The 20,405-nt window shown below is 38.9% G+C and overlaps 1 protein-coding gene across 3 annotated transcripts in view; it reads left to right on the top strand.

The window, feature by feature from the left end:
* Positions 1–638: 638 nt before the first annotated feature.
* The window catches only part of PTBP3 (polypyrimidine tract binding protein 3), a 48,472-nt gene continuing 28,705 nt past the window's right edge, over positions 639–20,405 (top strand). Inside the window, exons 1-3 of one of the 3 annotated variants that reach the window (XM_072359544.1) lie at positions 639–839; positions 7,403–7,524; positions 8,538–8,571. In XM_072359544.1, the coding sequence (XP_072215645.1) occupies positions 7,466–7,524; positions 8,538–8,571 (93 nt within the window). In that variant the 5' untranslated portion in view covers positions 639–839; positions 7,403–7,465. The other 2 variants (XM_072359543.1, XM_072359545.1) reach the window with 2 other exon arrangements.

Below are 20,405 nucleotides of genomic sequence, written 5' to 3'. Positions count from 1 at the left end.
AACGAAAGCTTTTCCCCACTTTGTGCCAGAGGATTCACACCGTAAGGGCACCAAAGCCTATCAGGCAGACACTGACACCACACACAAGGTTTGCACTGGAGAGGTCTCATGTCACCCACACGCACCGAGGTGCGAGCAGCCTCCACAGCGCACACACTCCTGCAGGGGCACACACTGCACCGAGAGCTCCATGGGAGCACAGCAGCACGGCTCCACTGCCGGCTGTGGGAGCCACAGGGCTCGGGCTGCGCCAGGAGCCACCTCGGGACTGGGACGCTCCCGCCTGGGGCTGCGTATTTCCTCAGCACCCAGAACAGCGCGGCGAAACGCCACCAGCTGAGGGAACGGCACCACGGCCGAGGGTCTCCTCTCTTCCTTCTGAGGGCCCTGAAGCGGGTCGCCCCCTCCCTCCATCACCCCGCCGCCCCCTAGACCCAACAGCCGAAGATCAGCCCCGCTGGGACACCGACCCCGCGCATGCGCAACGAGATCGGCTCGATGCGCTCCCTCAGTGCGCCTGCGCGGCGGCGGCGGGCCCAAAGGGGCGGGAAGGCAGCGGGGGGGGGCACGCCCCGCTCCACGCCCACCGGCGGCGGCTCTCCGCCGGCCTCGCGCCCCCCCGTTGCTCAATGGCCGGTTGAGCCCCCACCGGCCGAGCGGGCGGCGCGGCGGAGCGGCAGCGAGGTGCCGCGGCACTTGGTCCCAGGGGCCGGCGATCCCCGGGGGGTTTCACCTGGGGCGGGGCGGGGCGGGGAGCGGCCTCACGTCGTCTCCCTCCTCCCACTTCGGGGGAGGGGAGAGAGGCCTGGAGGACGGCCCCCGCCCGGGAGAGGCGAAAGGTGGGTGCCGGGCGGGGGGGGGGGCGGTGCTCGAAGGGGCCGGGCCCAGGGTGGGGATATTGCCGCCCGCCGCCCCGCCAGGTGGTCGGCAGGAGGGAGCTGGCTGACGGCGCGCCGTGCTGATCGCTTTCTGCTTCTCGGGTTCGTCTCTTTTTCCCTTTTGCTTTCTCCTTACCCGGCTCGGCAGCGGTGTCGCGTTGCGATGCCGGTGCCTGGCTTCCCTCCGGTACCGAGACTCTGCTTTATTTCCCTTTTCCTGGAGCGGCGGCCGGGCGCGGTGGGTGCGTGCGGCGAGCGGGCAGTGCCGTGCACGGCGCCGGGCGGTGCGGCGCTCCGCTCCGCTGCGGGCGTGCCGGGTGTCCCGGCTTTGCCGCGGGTCCTGCTGAAGTTTCGGAACTGGGTAGTAAAGTGGAGCGGTGATGCGAGCTGTCCGCTTTGCTTGTTGCTTAGGTACGAACGCGGCTGCGGATGTTGTTTTCTGTCTTTTTTTTTTTTTTTTTTTTTTCCTTTTTACCTGATGCTCTTCTCAGCGCGCTGAGAAATTTGACTGTGCCAAGGAGCTGCGCTTAGCGTAAGTTCTGTGGGATAAAAGCGAGCTGTTCGTTCCTTTTTTCCTTATGCCTGGAAGCGATCGCTCAGGGCAGTATGTCCGCCTTTGTGCGAGATGGAGGTGTAACCAGCGTGAAGTTCACACGGTGACTTGGAGCAGCCGAACTGCTCCTGGGATCCATGTACTCTGAAGCTGAGATTCATAGAGCTTCGTTATCCCAAGATTGGCAGCAGTGCAGCCCAGCCTGCTCGTATATCTTTCGATGCGGTTGGCGTGGAAGCTGTGATAGGGGGGCAGGTTGAGTGGAGCACTCTTGAGTAAGCGCTAATTAATAAGAAAGAAAATGGTGTAAGGAAGTACTTTTTTGGGAAATGTTTGGAAAAAAAATACAATGAAGTGTTTGGTACGACCAGCATTTTTTCACCTTTGTTTCAGATCCAGTTTTTTTTTGACAAACTTCAAAAGGAGACCGAGAGGCTTAACACTGCGCCGAGAGTGAGGATAAGGCGCAGACTGAGGATGGTATTACAGGTGGATCAGCGGAGGATTTTGAAGGAAATCTTCCTAAACAGAGCTTTTCGGGTGTTTCGGGAGTGATGCAGGTTCTGATGAAAACCAGGGGTTCACGCTGTGGTGTGTGAGATGCAGCCTTGGCACTGCAGGAAGGCCTGGCCTGCAGGGTGCTTGAGGAGACTGGCTTTTTGTTGGACGGTGCTGAGGGCTTTCTGAGAGGTGGAACTGATTGCAGGATGTCCGAACTGTTCGGCACTTAAAACACAAGCTCCTGAGACACTGGAGTTAAAACTGCCCTACAGTGAATAATTTATAGTAAAAACTTCTTATAACCTACCTTGTATTTTAATTGTTAAGTACTTTTCAGAATAAGAAGGGTGGCAGAATAAAACTGTACCTCGTTGGAACCGGTGGATATTATTTACTGGGAGCAGTTTTGTCCATTCGGATGCGAAGGCTACTTTGAATACAAAACTTAATTCTAGTGGGGGTAAGAATAGTTAAAGTTAAACAAAGAGGAAATGTTTTTGTTTGGATCAGGAAGCTTCTCTCCAGCAGCAAGCTGAATGTGAGTCAGCATCGTGCCCTGGAGCCTGAAGGGTCAACCGTGCCCTGGGGTGCATCGGGCCCAGCACTGCCAGCAGGTGGGGGGGGGGGGGGGGGTGTTGTCTTCTCTGCTCTATGCTGTGTGGCCTAACCTTCAGCTCTGTGTGCAGGCTGGGTTCTGGTGCGAGAAGGACATCAGACTGTCAGAGCATCTGAAGATAAAGATGGGGAAGGATTTGGAAGACAAGAAGTATGAGGAGAGGCTGTGGCCCCAGGGTCTGCTCAGCCTGCAGCAGAGGAGCTGAGGGGAGGCCTCATGGCAGCTGCAGCTCTCACATGGAGCGGAGAGCAGCAGTGAGCCCTAGGGAATGGCATGGAGCTGTGTCAGGGGAGAGTCAGGGACTCAGGCTGTGCCCTAGAGGGCGGTGGGCCTGGCACAACTCCCCAGGGCACTGGGCACAGCCTTGAGCTGCTGGAGCTCAGGGAGCATTTGGGCACTGCTCTCACACACTGGGTTTGGATTTTAGGTGTTTCTGCGTGGAGTCGGAGATTGGACTTGATGGTCCTTGTGTGTCCCTTCATGCTTGGGTTGTTCTGTGATTGTATGAGAAATCCCTTTTCTATGGCAAAGCAATTGGCTCTCTGTTTAATATTATTGCATTTGGAGGTAAATGTGATCCAAGTTAAAGTGATTAAGTTGAAAGCCATTAGCAATGACATAAGCTATAATTTTCAGTTGACTGTTGATGGCTGGCCTTGTGTGTACATGTATGTTCTTTAAGTGAAGATACTGAATTTCTTGTGTTTTAGTAAGAGGAAAAAGCTGGGAATCTAGAAACTGAATATCTATTTGCTAGTTAAATTTATCCACTCCATTATCAGATAAAACCTCCGTATTTAACAAGGCTTCTGAATTCTGGAAAGTGATGTTGGATATGGACTCAATGAGCTTTAAGGTCTTTTCCAACCTGAGCAATTCTCTGATTCTTTGCTCAAGCTTTTAAAGAGACGCATACATGTCATTATCCCAGGATTTTACAAATATTTACAGGATTTACATTATGTATTTTTTGTATGATATAATTGGAGGTATGACTTGTCAGACATCGGGAGCATGAAAATAGCAAATATTAAGTCACAATTTCTTTACTAGTTGTCAAAATATTATTTACATTATTTTGTCTGCAGTCAAGAAAACTGATCTGCTTTGGTGCCCTGGGGGGGAGATCAGCAATTGAGTATGCAGACTCCTGCCAAGGGCTGTGTATGAATTTTCCCTCTGTAGAAGTGCCGTGCTAGCTGATTTGACTCTGGAAGTACTAAGAGGCAAGTACAGATGTGCGTAGACTGACTTGCTTATTAAAGCCAGTGTCATATCAGAATGTGAGAGTGAGAGTTATCTCTATAATGAAAGTAAGCCTGTAGCTCTCCTAGGGAACAGTGTTTCATGGAATGTCACTTTTGCTTTCAGTTTTTCTGATGTTGACCATTGCTCACGTGTATTTTAAATTTCATTTTGTACTGCATAAGTTTTGCGTCTGAGTCTTTTTTATGTTTCAGTATATGAAAACAGAGTTCATCTTATGAAGTCTGTGGGTGCAAGTTTTGCATTGCAGTGGAAGGCAATGTTTTTGACACTGTTGCAAATGGATAGATGAAAAGGAAAAAGTGTTTTGGCTGTTCCTGTTGATAGCATTCTTCCTTGCTCTTGCTGTTTCCCATTTAACTAAAGCTGTTTTAACGGGACAGTTGCCAGAAGTGCAGCACCGTACGCAGCAGCTCATTTCTTTGCCTGAGTGATGGTGCAGCACTTGTGTGTGTAGGTTATGTGGTAAATTGTTCTGGTACCGTGCTGCCACACTGCTGATAGGTTCAGGGAAAGCTGTGAAAATAGGTGGGTGGGGAATGGTATGGCTGGCTTCTCTCACCGTAGCCTTAGATCAGCATAAAGTGACCAGGAAATCACACCCTAAATTTCCGGTGATAGCCAATGGAATGAACGCTCATATGATTCAACAATCTGACCATTATCTCTGCAATTAACTTTCCTAATCACACCATACTGCAAATAATATAACATGGTGTTGTTATTCATTAAAAGACATGGTGTTTTATAGTGGCATTTGAAGTCTAGGGAAGACATGCTTCTTCAAAAGTGCATACCAGAAGCACAGGAATCAATACAATGCTTTCTTACATTCTGGTCATGTGATTGACCCCAGCAGATGCTCACACAGTAAACCCTACCGGGATCTTACCACTGTAAATAAATATGACCACCCTTGGGAACTAGATTGCTCTTACCATGGAAACAAGGGTGATCCATAGACAGTTCAACTGGCAGAAATCAAATCTTAGGATTTCTTCTGGTTTGGGATCAGACCATGTGGAGAAATCAGGGACTTGGTAAAGCTTTTCTTGACTTTAGGGGGGATGGTTGCTGTGTGTACAGTAGCATGTGAAAAGTACATGAAGCAACTTCCCTCTGTAACCAAGACCAGACTGATGCTGATTTGTTCTCCTGTATCTTGCAGTGATTTGATTGAGAGCGTTGCTCCAACTTTGATTCCTGCTTTCTTGCAGCTCCTAGACTCCAACACTTTTGAAAAGCATGGAGGTTTTGAAGAACATTTGTGGAAATGTCGGAGAGACTGTTTTTTTAGGGCTTCTTTTGAGTAAGCATGTGAATTAGGCTTCGTTCATTATCAGACAACAGACTAATGCTTAGAATACAGTTTACCAGTCAGCATTAAATGCATGTTGTCACAGTGACCCAAAGATCACTGCAAATTAAATGAATGCAGCGTCTGAGATGCATGCCAGGTGACTTAGTTCAGTCTGTAAGCTGTACATAATCCTTCCTGATTTTCCTAAGCCTTATTTTCCTACCAAGCCTTTTTTGGCTTGATGAGCATTTTCCTTCTAGTTTCATTTCTCTGGGAAATTTTTTGTTGTTCATTTTTTCATTTTACTACCTACTATAATGCATGTGTTTTCTTACTTTTTTAAAATGTCACTTCCCTCTATTTTCCAATCTAATTTCTTTTTCTTGCTTTATGTATGCAGACCTTGTGCTATCAGAAGAATTACTCTAGCTTTACATCTGTTCATTCTCTTTTGTTTCAGTTACCTGTCATTTTCTGAAACACCATCAGATGGGAATCTCTAGGGTTTCTTTGTTTATTCAATTTCAAGTTTCTTGTTGCACAGTATAATACACTGGATATGGTAGTGTGAAGCTTCTTGAACTCAAAGGTACATTTTTTGTTATCTTTCCATTTGGCTTCTGTCAATGCTGCCAATCTTTTTGTATGATAGGAATTGGTAGGAGTAGACAGAAGCTTGCTCTCCATATAGAACAGGGCTTTTTCAGAATATATGTATGAATGCAGATATTCTTATTCTCTTGATTTTTTTTTTTTTTTTTACTTTTTATTTTATTTTTTGTCTTTTAAAATGTTTTATATCTCTTGCTTTTTCTGCTCTGAAGAACCAAATATTTATAGGGAAAGGGTGCTGAAGAGTAACTGAAGATATACACTGAAAAAATACAGATGTTGCCCAGTCTTATAGGTTCATAACACTGTATAGCTTGTGCCCTAAGGGAGAGTCTGTGAAAATATACATTGCTTCCTGATAAACGAAATGAACTGGTGTCTATAATCCTACTTATTTGTTAGTTATATGTGGGTTTTTGTTTTTACTTTTTTCCTAGTTGAAAAGCAGCTACCTGTTGCTTTAGAAATGGAGTTGTCTTATCCATCATTAGTCCGGAAGTGTTAGGTGGGTCAAAGCTGATCCTTTCTGTTTGAATTATACCACTTTATCTAATAACATATGTTATTCAATTTATCAAAATAGAGTTTTTATACATACAATGGCTCTCTTTTCCAAAAATATATATGGAAATAAAATTGACTACATAAAAGTGTAAAAGTATCTTGAAAGTAGTTCTTGGTTGTTAAGTCTTGTCTGCAGGACCACATGAAACACTTTGCTTTTTGCAGGCTGAAGGATGAGACAGTAGCAATGTGAATAGTGCTATAGAATTATCAAGGAACAAGATTGTGATTCCTTGGGAATTCTTATTCTGTGAATTTTATTTTGCAGCAGCCATGGAATTTATCTTTTATCTTAAAATAAATAAATAGAAGTTATTAATGCATATTGTGACAAGCATTGTTTGGACTATTGTGAGCAGTGTTCTCTTGGAGGAGCTCTTTATCATGGTATCACTGTATTAGTATGTATCCTAAAAGATATGGAGGGAGACTGATAATAAGTAAAATCTCAGTAAGATCTGGAGTTCTCAAGAAATGCCATTGGAAGCCTAGATTAAAACTGTTACAGTGTAATGAGTGTTAGTAACTTGATGTTTAACTAAAGCAATCTGGTTTATAACCATAAGCTGCTCAAAGGTGGTAACTAATTTGATTACTAGTGTAAATACCTCGAATGCTAACATGATATGTGGATTTAAATACTAATAGAATTCAGAAAGAGGTTTTCTTATCAGAATCAGGTCTGTCCCCCTGCCAAAAGGAAGTCACACTTTACATGTTAAAATTAAATCACTTCAGTATGTCTTGATCAGGAAAAATTGTAACTTTGCAAACAAACTCATAATCAATTCAGAATCTCAAGAAATGAGGGCTGTTAGAGGATGCTACTGTAGGCAGAGCTGGGGATGTTGCATTCTGTATGAATGATGATATCTCTTATGACAGAGAGAGAACCACTTGTTACCACATACTGAAAAGATGCAGCATTCATTTCTACAAGAGATGTAGGCTTTATGGGTATAGGGAAATATGTAAACTACAGTAGAGTTGTGTGTTCTCATGAGTCTGTTGACAATCTGAGAGATTATTTTGTCCTTGTTCGTACAATTAATATGCTATTACAAAATCCTATTTTCTGAATGATGATTCTAACAGTGGCTATTCTATTACAGCTTGTTTCAACAGGTGAAGCAGGCTTGGGCTGAGGATCAAAGACTACTGCATATGAACATACCATGCAGAAAGAAATGATGAGTGAGAATGAAACAAAGCAGACCAGAGGAAAAGAACAAGAGTGAGTATCATAGATGTGACTGTGCTTTTCTTGTGCACAACAGTACTCTTCTATAGAATCTTAAGCAGTAATTTAAAATTCAGCTTGTTTATGAAAGTATTATTCTCAATTGATAATCTTGATGCAAATCTTTCATATAGCTTATTCATGTGATTTTTAATTTACATGATGCACATAATTGTGCAGTCTTCTGTTACTTTGCATTTGCTTGATTTCAAGTGTGCAATTCAGAGTTTTTAAATTCTACAATTATATGATTGTTTGTGAATATGAATCTTCATTAAAATGTATATGTGTATGGCATTTGTTGTGAAGAGAAGCTTAAAATGTGAATCCAGAAATTAAAAACTCATAAAGAAAAACCATCCGAGATAAGCATCTTTGGAGTGTTGTGATTGAGGTGAGAATAGGATTACTTTTATGTTCTTGAACAATTTTATCACTCTGACGTAAATAGTTAACAAAAGTAGTTTAATGCTTTTAAAGGAATGATCATTCAAAGTGCAGAGCAGTTTATAGTTGTGGGATTTTTTGGATGCATGGGGAAGGATATTGGTGGTGTTGTTGCTTTTGTTTTTTTCTAAATATGCTAGTCATGAGCTAAGTTTGATACGTTATTTAGTCTTGCAGAACAGTAGAGAAAATAACAGAAATGGGTGTCCTGCATTCTATAAGGTGTAGCTGTTGATAAATACCTGTAATCCTGGTTATTTTTTGTTGTTGTTTTCACAACACTTTTTTTTATAAAAACAGTAGTAAAAAGGGTGTGGTTTATATAGAAATTTTGTGGAAGTTTGGCTGGTTGCTTTTGTGATCCAGACTGTCACATGTTGTTTTTTTTTCTCCACACTGTAGGCTGTTAAATCATTTCCTTTGCAAGAGAAAAGTCCACAACTCATCACAGTTTAATTTTTCTTTCTTTCTTTAGCCTATTTACTATTATGTTTGCAGTAATTTTCCCTCTAACATCTTTCATTTTCACTGATTTTTTTATTTTTTTTTTTTTTATACAGACCTGCAACAAATGTTTCACCTGATGGTTTGAAGGTATGAATCATTTTTCATCTTTTCTTGTTCACTTATTCCTTCTTTTAGTATAATAAAACACTTTGGGTTGGCAGGGACCTAAAATATAATCAAGGTTCAAACCCCTGTGCTGTCAGAATACAATGCTGCTTATTCTTACTGATACTTCATCGGTAGTTACAAGTCTCCTGTACTAGTTCTGTTTCCCTTAACCATATTTTTTTCTGAATATTAATTCTTCACAAGCTCATGTGGCTGTAGCTTTCACACTCATCGTCTTGCAACTTCTGATAGTCACTGCTCCTTTTGACAGTGAAATGGAGAGAACCACTTTTCTGTAACTTTCTAATGATTCTCACATTAATTATTACCCTTTTACAGAAAGGATAAAAATACAAATACTTGATATTGGTCCAAGTTGTTGTGCACTAATTAATGCATTTATTCTGCCCTGATCAAAACCATGGCAGTTTACAACTTTGAAGTCCATGTTTTATGAAGCTGAAATTCTTACTGTTTTTCTCTAGACCTCTTTTACCATCTGCATTTTTAGGGTATAATTCTTTGTAGATATTTTGGAATTTGTGTTAGTATTCTGGAGAGGGAAGAAGTGTGATTACTATGCAAAATAATTTGGCGTTTGTTAACTGTACTAAAATAAGGAGATAATTATGTCTGTATTGTGTGAACAGACAAGGCGTTGCCTATTAGCATTGTCTCAGTGTTGTGATCAGCAGTACGTAAGTAGTAAGTTCTATGCAATCAGTAATTGGAGGTCTGTAGCTAGTACTGCTCCCCAGGGACCAGTACTGTGTCCAGTCTTGTTCAGCATCTTTGTCGGTGACCTGGGTCAAGGGATAGAGCGTACCTTCAGTGAATTTGCTGACAATATGAAACTGAGTGGAGAGGCTGAAACACTGGAATGCTGTGATGCCATTCAGCAAGACATGGACAGAATGAGTGGAGAGGAACCATAGGGGGTTCAACAAAGACAAGTATGGAATGCTGCACTTGGAAGGGAATAAGTGCACATATCAGTACAAGTTAGGGGCTAACCTGATTAGAAAGGAGCTCTACAGAGAAGATGATTGTCCTATTGGACGGCAGGTGGAGCATGAGGATTCAGCATGTCTTTGTTGCCAAGAAGGCCTGTGGTGTCCTGGACTGAATGATCTCAGGGATCCCTTCTACCCTCTGTGATTATTTTTATTTTATTTTTATTTTATTTTTATTTTATTTTTATTTTATTTTTATTTTATTTTTATTTTATTTTTATTTTATTTTTATTTTATTTTTATTTTATTTTTATTTTATTTTTATTTTATTTTTATTTTATTTTTATTTTATTTTTATTTTATTTTTATTTTATTTTTATTTTATTTTTATTTTATTTTTATTTTATTTTTATTTTATTTTTATTTTATTTTTATTTTATTTTTATTTTATTTTTATTTTATTTTTATTTTATTTTATTTTATTTTTATTTTATTTTTATTTTATTTTTATTTTTATTTTTATTTTTATTTTTATTTTTATTTTTATTTTTATTTTTATTTTTATTTTTATTTTTATTTTTATTTTTATTTTTATTTTTATTTTTATTTTTTTTTCCCTCTGGCTTCGTGTGTATCCTTGTATCCTCTAGTACTAAAATCTATTTCACAAAGCCAAAATGAAAAGGAATGTTTCAGGGTTGTCTACCCCAGAAATGTAAGATTTGTTATCTGAATCTTAGTCCAGTTTTTTCAGCCATTTTTTGTAGGTTTACTGCTATAAGCTTTTGAAAGGTAGTTTAGAGAGCAGTGGATGTTATTTAGGTCAAGACTCCTTGTCTACAGGTAAGTATAAATACAACTGCCATTCTTGATTCTTCCTTTCCTTAATGATTTTTCTATTGTGTGTCTGTGATGGGTAGTCTATATTTGCACGTTTGCTCTGTTTAATATGTTTATATCTCTAACATTTTAGTCTCATTTTTAGATGTCTCTGTCTATATAGTTCTGGGGAGAATACTTTGACAAAATATTGCTGTGTGCTTGTTTTCTTCTGAGTGCTTGTACCAGGTACTCTTAGCAAGTGTTGAAGGCAGCATTTTGGGTCTTGTGAACTTTTGGACTGTCACATTCTCAGTTTACATAGGAATGGCAATGCTGTTAAACTAAACAAATACTTTAAGTACTTCTTAGTTAAATAGCAACTTTTAAATCTGTTGAATGTATGTCAGTCAAACTGAATTTCCTTCAGCAGATCTTTTTCCAACAACAATTTTATTTTTGCTTGTTCACTTGCCTACTTCTTTTGATGGAGACCATCCACTAATGGGATTACTTGCTAGCTTAGGCTGAAATGACATACTAATTCATGGAAGTGCATGAAACACGGAGAGCCTGTAAGCACATCTGAATTTGAGCCTGGCACAAGTAAGCTGTGCTGAAGTTAGGAAATTCAGAGTGTAAGTGTGAAAAACTGGGCTGGCAAGTAAACCTGCATATGTAAACAAAGTTGTAAATTCAGAATCCAATGTAGATAAACTGTTTCAAAACTCAGGCTTGATACAGAACAACTGAAGCTGCATTCACTGGATTTTGTGTGTGGGTTGTAAACTTTGATATTCATGCTGCTAGCTGTGAAGCTCATGTCCCTGTCATTGGTATTTTCTTCCATTGTGAGAATCTGAACCTAGCATTAGCATTTCTGGTGAAGTCCCCTTAACACCACTGTGTCTCGTCTGCATTTAACTTTTATGTTGGATGGTGCTGTGTATTCCTGTGTAGTTTTAGCAGGAGAAAAGGAATCTCACATTAAATAGGTGGAAAGTGATGTGTAAATATTGCAAATGTTACATTTGTTAAACTAGTTTTGGAAGAAAGATATTTTAATAATATTGATTGGCTACAAATATCTTCTGCTAAATGAAAAATAACTGTTAGTTGCTGAATTTTATTAGGTACTTGCTGTCTCTAATATGAGATATACTATGTACATTCTGACCTCTTTACTAGTAAGTTCAATGCAAGATAGGAGAGGCAATTTTGTCTTTGCTTCGCTGTTTAGTCTAGCCTTTGCAGAATGTTGCTAATCATAATATGCTTTCAGAAAGGCCTTTTGACACTTCTACTGGTGCTGATAAAGTGAAGTTTCCTTCAGATCTCTGTTTTCCTGACCTCTAGATGCAGCTCATCTGAACATGGAGCAGTGCAGCGTCTGATGTAAATAGTCAAAACAGACTCAGATGTAAACAGTCCAAATTGTTTATTACACATTCTCATATCACTTCACAAGTTTTCTTTTTTTTTTTTTTTTTTTAACTTTCCCATTCGCCCCTACAACTTTCCCATCCACATTTACACATCAACAGAGTGTTCCACAAACACTCTTCAACCGTTCGTTCATGTGGATGCTTGTCCAATCAGAGCCACGAGCTGTTCTTTCTTGTCTAGAGGTGTCCTTGGTTCTCATGCTGTTTATCTTGCTCCACAGCTGCTGCTCTGTACAGCCCTTCTTGTATTCCCACAGAGCAGATTGAGTATTAATTAAAGGAGGAGGAAACAACCTTGTCTTTATTTTAAAAATTGCTTTCCATCTTGGCTTGTTGAATTTGATTCCCAAGGAGGAGCAGAATAGAGAGAAAGGAAAAGATTTGATAAGCTGCTTATTCACCTTTGTGTCAGTAAGCTGTTAATTCAGCTGGGGTGCACTGTGCCATCAGGTATGCAGACACAGCTCTGTGATTCTGCTGTAGAGATGGTAACAAGATATTTTTCTATTCAATTAGCTTGTCCATTTGACAAACAGTGGGGAGATAGTATAGAGTATATGGGGAAAAAGAGCCTAAGGTGGTATTTCTGTTAAAGATTTTGCATCAGAAAATTCAGCTCTGGTGTCAGTATGGATAAATTACTGTAATCTCAGTTAATTGTTAGGTTTCTGTTCAAATATTGATCTTGGTTATGTCCTAATTTTATCCAGTCTTCTGAGTGTTCTAAGAAAATGGGATAATAACACTATTAGATATGGATTCTCTTGGTACATATATGTAGTATTTACAACATAATTTGAAGACCACATTCTAGTATTAAGTGAATCAAACTGCTGGTATACGTTTTTCCATTCTGACCAAAAACTGAAAGCAGCAATTCACTTTCTAAGAAAAATATTTTAACAAGTGGCCAAATTATATCCCTAAATGCTGATGATGACATAGGCAAGCTGTCTTTAGAAAAGAGAAAAGCACATGGTATTATAGTTATGTTTATAAGAGCTAATATTTGTGCTTAGCTGAAACAATGATTGAATTGCTGTCAGTTTAAGTACTTTGCATTGCTGGGTCCCTGCATAGTGCTAGACTAAGGTTTTATAGGGGTCAAGCAGACTAAATGACTCTTTAGTTCTTCCTGAGCGTATTGCTTAATGAAAACTCATGGTACTTATGCCTAACAAATATTTAGTTGCGTTTTTATTTCTGGGAGAAGGGAAGAAAAGGATTTTTAGAATCCATTCTAAGATGGCAAGTGGAGGAAGAATGCTTAAAGTTATATCTAGGACACGAAGATGAGGTCCTTTGAGTTCATTTTTTTCATACTTTGCATTATTGAACTTAGTAAGTACAGTAGAAAAACTGTTCAGTTAAGTACAAACTTTGAGTGTTTCAAAAAGAAAATACCTTGATTTCTGGTTTCTGCTACAGTAGTCAGGGGCAAACATGATTATTGAATGTCTGTGGTGGAACTGTATGCAAAATGTTGTAAATGGCTAGAGTATGACTTCAGGGTTTTAGTCGAAAAAGTAGTTTCTTCTCTATTTCATCCCCTGTATATAAAATCAGAGTATGCATTATTTTGAGTTTGAGAGTTCTTTATTTTTGTCAAAGTCTAAGAAAGTTTGATGACTTAAATGATGTATTATCTCAAATCCAAGGAGTTAGTTTTATTCTACAGTGAAGTTTTATGACTTATACAAAATAATTTTCTTCTCAGTGCTTAGTTGCCTTTTCCATTGAGTTAGACCTGGACGAACTGTTTCTCTACGTGGTCCAGAGTCTGTTAATAATTTAAGTGATAGAAACTATATAGGATTCCTTTAATTCCTTTAAAATACAATTGGTGCTTTCCATGCAAAGTTAATTGGCTTGTTTTCTACTTCTGGAGCTCCAGTCATTGTTGTAGATGCACTGGGAGTTAACAGTAAACCGGTTAGGATTCTTACTAGTCATAGTGCTTCTATTATGCTGTCAGTTTTGAGTACAGGTTAGAACCCAGATGTAGTACTTTCAGTTTCCCTGAATATTGGTTTGCTATGGGATTTCAGGTTAAGAACATTGCAGAATACTTATCTTTAAATGATAAACTCAATTTTGATTCAATAGAAGTGTTATTTGTATGTACATAGGAATAAATGAATAGAAGTTATTTTCAGAATTAACTTCTGGAAACCTGACAAACATATGAAATACGATATTGGCAGCCTCACCAAATATTACAAGTAGGCTGATGCACTGATAAAGACTGGAAAATGGAAGAAAAATAGTGTTAAGTGTTTAGCCTTAAGTGGACATAGCTGTATTTGGTGTGCTTTGGGAAAGGAGGAATGGTTTGTGCCTCTGAGTGAAATCACTATAAATTATTTTTCTTTCTCACAGGGCACAAAACACAAGTTGGATTTAATGGCAAAAGCAGGCAGCAGTTGAAGCTCTATTCCAGGCTGCTTGCTTCATCTGATGAAGCTCATTCCATTGTCACTAGTACCCATATAGTTTTCAGATGTTGGTGCCCCATCCCTGGAGGTCCTCAAAGCCAGGTGTGATGTGGCCTTGGGCAGCCTCATCTACTGGGTGGCAACCAGACTGGCAGAAGGCTGAATCTCAATGGGCTTTTAGGTTCCTTCCAACCCAACCATCCTGTGGTTCTGTGGTAATTGTAACTGCATTCTGGTCTGATGAAGAGAGCAACTGATTTATAGTCTTGCAATTTAGTATTTTTAAGCCCAAAACAGAAAGGAGAACACTTATATTCACTACAAACATATTTATCTGATTTTTAAAAGGCCAATTATTATTTTCTTTATTTCGATACTTACACAGTAATAGAATATTTAGTAAGAGAATTTTTGTTGTTGTTGCTGATGTTGTACTACTGGAAATCTGAGCAGCACTTATTTGAGGTTAATTTGACAGCAGTCACCCTGAAGTGTTTTACAGTGCATGAATAATTTGGCAGTGCTCTGTAGTCTAATCTGTTAGTCATGCTAGCTTCATTTTCCTGGCTAGTAGAGGAAAATTAAGGGTACTTGGAAGGGTGGAGGCAGCAACAGCACATGAAACATGAACAGTCACATCTACTTTGGAGTGTTCTAATATCTCTCAAGTTATAGCACCTTAACTAATGTTTTAATAATTAAAAGCAAGCAAAAAGAAGGTATGATGCCAGTATTCTTGAAAAACACTTGCTCTTGAAAAATACAACGATGATGTTTGCTAGTTAATATTTCTAGCAACATTAATTAAAAAGAAAGAAACGATCCACTGCAGGTAGTTACTTAAGTAAGGTGAGAGTAATAGGAACTTAGTTGCTAATGGTAGTGTCATCTCTGTTCAGTTTGGTGTCTGTAGTTGCTGAGGTTGGCCAAGATTTAAAGGCTTGAATGTTACCAAGAGCACTGCTGCAATTATCTCAGCCAATAAGGTATTACCTGTTGTCAGCCAGCTGATGCCAGTGTCGGTGAGGCTGGCTCCTCCCACATCGTGAATGATGTATGTGTCACAGCCAGGAATGTTGTCAGCGGCACATTCATCTGCATTCCCTGTGCTTTACTTGCTTAGTGAAAGCACTGCTTATCTATCTGTTTCTCATTGTCTGCTTTGAAAGGCAGAAGGTAACGTGCTAGTCATTGTTATCTGAAATAACTGATATATTTTCTAGATATGGAGAATAAAACAGGGTCTTTTTTGATGGTTAGTGTTTTGCTGCGTTTTCACTGCTGTGAAGGAGTAGATGCACACAGCAAACACGCCCTCAGAGAGCTTGCCCCTGGGCACCTCCTTCACCCAGCAGGATCCCAGATGAGTCACTTGGTACTTTCTTTTCCCCAGAAGCCCTCTGTTACTTGCTAACTGCAGCAGGGATCATAAACTGAAACTCAAAACACTTTATTTTTATGCATTTTGGCTATGCTTGGTGAAAACAACTGAGCGTGGAAGAAGTATCAATTTGTTTAGTAATTCTTGTGTCTTCTATGTCGTACAATAAAGACATGTGAGTTGTTCATGCAGCAGTGGGGGTAAATGGCCTAGGTGTATACTGCGTAGTATTACGTGTCGTGCTGGTTGGCATAGTGAGAAGCAGGGAGTAGAGGCACTGCCTGAGCTTTCCACTACCTCCTTCCCCTCTACTCTTCCTTCCTCTCTAGCAGGGCATGGTGAATGCTGTAGCTCCGTAGAACAAATCTCCTTTTCCATATTCTTTCTGCTGATGTGAACACTCAAGATGTATAAACCGGAGACAAACCTTGTAATCTGTATCTCGGGTGTTATTATATCCATTGTACTTAGCATTTAGTAAATACTTTAAAAATGTATTCTTCTTTTAAAACTGCTGCATCAATCTTAAATAAAGAAATCACACACACAAAAAAAGAAGTGAACAAAACAGCCTATAGCCTCAAATGAGAAATGCAATGGGACAGTTTTAAAAACTATTTTGTGTACAGTTCTTGTAACTACTGACGTTGAAATTGTAGCTAAGTACTTCATGCTGTTTGCTCAGGGCTTCTTAGAAGTCTGCATGGTATCTCCAACTCCAGTATGGCATCTGCTCCTAGAAACTGTATGTTATACTGACTTCATGCTTCAGCAGTGTATGTTGCCTCAGCTTCTTCGCTAATTATTTGATACTAAATCTCTTCTTCTGAAGAGAAACCTTTGTCTTTTTGTAATGAGATCAACAAAGCTAATACTTTGGTTATTTTTTATTCCCTTTTTTATGTCTTTTTTTTTTTTTAATTTATATAATTACTATGGCATGACTTTAAGAGTGTACTGTATCTTGTTACTGGTGTAGCAGGGAACTTCAATAATTGATAACAGAGACAGGAGAGCTCGCTGTGTTGCTAAAAGAACCTCTGAGCATTCAAACCTACAGAAGAGCAGGTATCTGTGCTAAAACAACTTTCTTTGATGGTGTCTGATGATCAGGCTGTTGAGCAAATGTGTTTGGGAGGTAACTTTGCCGTGGATGAAGGAAGGTTTGCCTGTTTATGATGATTGCCTATAATTTTCTTCTGTTTCAGCATACTGAAGTGTCATCTTTCTCTGTGTTTATTTTTAATGCAAATATATCACCTTGAAATTTCTATTAGTTTAACTTCCATTTTCTTTGAAATGTTTTTATTTTGACAATGATAACATTGTATTTCAACTTAAATCCTCACTTTGAAAGAGTTTTCATCCCTGCAGTTGCAAATGTAGTCTGTGGAAGAAAGAGTAAAGGAATATGACCGGTGCTTGGAAAGATTTTTTCAGAAGTAGAAAACAACGGGAATTTGCACACTTGATCATGACCCTTAACTTTTGTTTAACTTTAATTTTTGCAGAATCTCAATCAATGGGGTGTGCATTCATTGAATGAATATTTAATAGTGATTTGTCACTAGTATGACTTGTCACTAGTATGACTTGAAAACATTCACTGCGTAGATTTTGGAACAGCAATTCTTTTGTTTCTGAGTAGAATCATGTAGAAAAGAATCAAAGCTACAGTTTCTACTTATTTTGAATAAATGCTTAAAATTATACTTTCCAAACATTTTTTTTTTTTTTTTTTTTTTTTTTAATTCCCACTCAGTAACTAAAGAATAAATTTGATCTGTTGGACGTTCTGTTATATCAGTGCTCAGTAATTTCAAACAAATGCAGAAATGTTGTAGCGGAAGAGGAGAGGTATAAGTCATCTGTGATATATGAAAAACTGATTTAACCTATTATGAGATTTTTTGATAAGTTTGGGATGCTGGAATGAGAAGAGGGACAGAAGATAGTGCAGTCAACTCAGACTGTTGTGGTGTAAAAGCTGAAACAACAACATTGGTGTTAGGGCTGTGTAAGCTGACATCCTTGCAGGGAGAAGTTCCTACCAAGTGTGTCAAAATCAGTGTCTAGAAGGGTATCAAGGCTGACTTTACAGGCAGGATTTGGTTGCACTGACTAGTTTCTCATCTGGAGATTCTGAACAGCAATTAACTAGAAATAAGCCAACTAGAAACTTGTACACAGAGAAGAAGTAGGAGCACTGGCAAGACTGTTGAGACTCAAGAGAAAGACTTGTGTAGTCATTTTTAACACTTGCCCTTTTACCAGAGCAGTGTTTAAATATTTGTCCTACATCCTACTGTGTTATGCTTCAAAGTATTTCAAAATATTTCTTTCAGTGCTTTCTGAGAAAGGGACAGGGACTGAATTTAAGAACTTGAATTGTTATCCCTTTGTAGACCTGTGTTTATGTAGGAGGACACTAGCGAAGAAAATGTCTTCTCCTTTCTTTCCTTCTCCAAACTGACCCCAATGCTTCAGCTTACAGGAGAACTGTGTCAATCTTTGCATTCTTCTAGAAAGTTTCCACACTGGGTTTGATTTTTGTTTCAGGCAGTGACTGAGAGAGCTGGTCAGATGCATGGTCAAATAAAAGACAAAATGGGGAATATCATCTTTGTGGTGTTCTTGTACTTCAGAAGTAGGTTGGTCATCCGTCTGCAAAAAGCTTGTTGATAGCAGTTCTCTTATAGCACTCGTTTGTGGGGAGGGCAGTGTAATAAGTAAATATGCTGTAACTGTGTGTAAATAATTTAGTATTAAGACAGGAGGTTATAAATCAGAACAGCATTTCAGTGGAGTATTCAGATAATATAATAAAAAAATTGTGGATATGAGAAACCAAGTTTTGCTTTAAGGACTGTAGAATCAGTGTCACTCTCAGGCCAATTGTTCTGTAACATCTTGATTTAACATACCATTGTTTGTTTTGCATGCCAAAGCATAAGTACAATCTCTAGTACGCTTATTTTAAATTCTTTCTTGTGTCAAATTGATGATACGAAAATAGTTGTACATTTTTAATGATGACTGTTTTCACTATTGTGAGAGACTCAACACCTTTGTTAGATCAAGTAGAACGGCTGACAAGGTGTTGACCTTGTGGGTTAAGAGAGCTTTCAATGTCAGGGCTACCTATATTCTGAAGTTAATGGCTATCAGAGAACAGGTAGAATACATTCAGCTGTGTTAGGAGGTGCTGGTTCAATGATGCATCTGCTCAGGTGCAGGCACATGTCACCGCTGAACGCTGTGATTACACTTTTCATTGGAATGATTAGTCCTTCTTCCTGGAGCAGTTCATTCTGTGCAGCAGTGAGCTGTGTAGCTCACTGCAGTTCTGCAGAGTTGTAGTACAGACTTCTGCAGACTGGGTTATTTTATATGTCCATGCACATACGTGTCAGTAACTTGGAATTGTTTCCTTGATCTGGTTTGCAGCACAATTCCACAAGCAATATGGAATTCCTTGCTAAAGGAAGCTGTATTTGTGGGATGGCCTACAAAGGATGCAGATTTATTAAGAAGATTGCAATATTTTCATTCAGAATATGCTTGAACTTGTTCTGAGTGGGCTGAAATATCTTTAAGAGGAGCATTGTTTGATTTATAGACTTTCTGTATTATCACTTATAGTGCATTATGACCTTTGTGATTTGTTGTGAAGGCTTGCCTGTTCTTCTTCTAACCATGAAAGTTAATGTCAACTGTGGAAGCTATCTAAGAATTTTGCCTAGAAGTCACTTTTAAACATTCCAGTTGCAGTTTCATGTGCCATACCTGCAAAATCTAATGCTGTAAGTTGTTGATGCTTCTTTCTTATTGGAAGCAGTAAAATTTTAGTTGGAAGCAGACCTTTTTGTTTATTTGTTGTGCACTATAAATTCCATGAAATATGTGTATCTAATAGTACATACTCGGTATATTTTTCTCGTTTGTAGGCTAATCCTTAGGCAGCTTACTCTGATTTGTGAAAATCCTGCCTTTGCACACTCTTAATTTCTGCATAAATTTTAAGTAAATAGCCTGTTAAAATAGTAGGTTCTGGTTTCTGCCTGAAGATGCTTATTTGAATCCTGAGCTGAATCATCTTTGAAAGGCTTTTAAAATGTGAGGGACTGGGAAATTATTTTGTTCTGAAAAAACCTTCTTTTTTTTTTTTTATATATATATATATATTAGCTCATTTAAAATTAAATATGAAAATGCAAGAATGCATATTAAATCCTTGAAATTAACTTGATTTGTTAAACTAAGCATAGGTATTTTTTTATGGCAGGGTTTGTAATGAAACCACAAAATAGCTACAAGATGCTCTGTAAAGGTGCCTGCTGCTGGAGGTTGTCATGCTGAAATACCACCTTTTGATTCAGCCATCTTAAAATATATATATATATTCTGTCAATTAAACACTAAGTTTAAAAATAAAGCTAAAGAACCTGCCAACTGAAGTTACAGCAGCAGCATTTTACAAGCAAGATATGCTACTTAAAAGTTCAGTGTTTGTGTATTCAAGATATGTGTAATAACTAAAAATTAATACTAGTTTTGAGTGGTAATTAAATTCCAGCATCTAACCAAGCAGAGTATGAGATTGTTAGAAATCTGGCAATCATTTCATCCACAGATACAAAGTTAAAGTGTGGCTATGCAAATGAAAATGAGTTGGGTTGTATGACTTACAGTGTGCTGTATTTCTCAACTAAATAAGCTGCTCCTTACATTAGCTTATATTTTTATTGGAAACAGATTTAATTGGAGGCAAGTGAAAACA

This window comes from Excalfactoria chinensis, chromosome Z (genome assembly GCF_039878825.1).
Source record: "Excalfactoria chinensis isolate bCotChi1 chromosome Z, bCotChi1.hap2, whole genome shotgun sequence".
NCBI classification, from domain to species: domain Eukaryota; kingdom Metazoa; phylum Chordata; class Aves; order Galliformes; family Phasianidae; genus Excalfactoria; species Excalfactoria chinensis.
The sequence above is the reverse complement of the archived record's forward strand: the minus strand, read 5'-3'. Positions and strand labels throughout refer to the sequence as shown.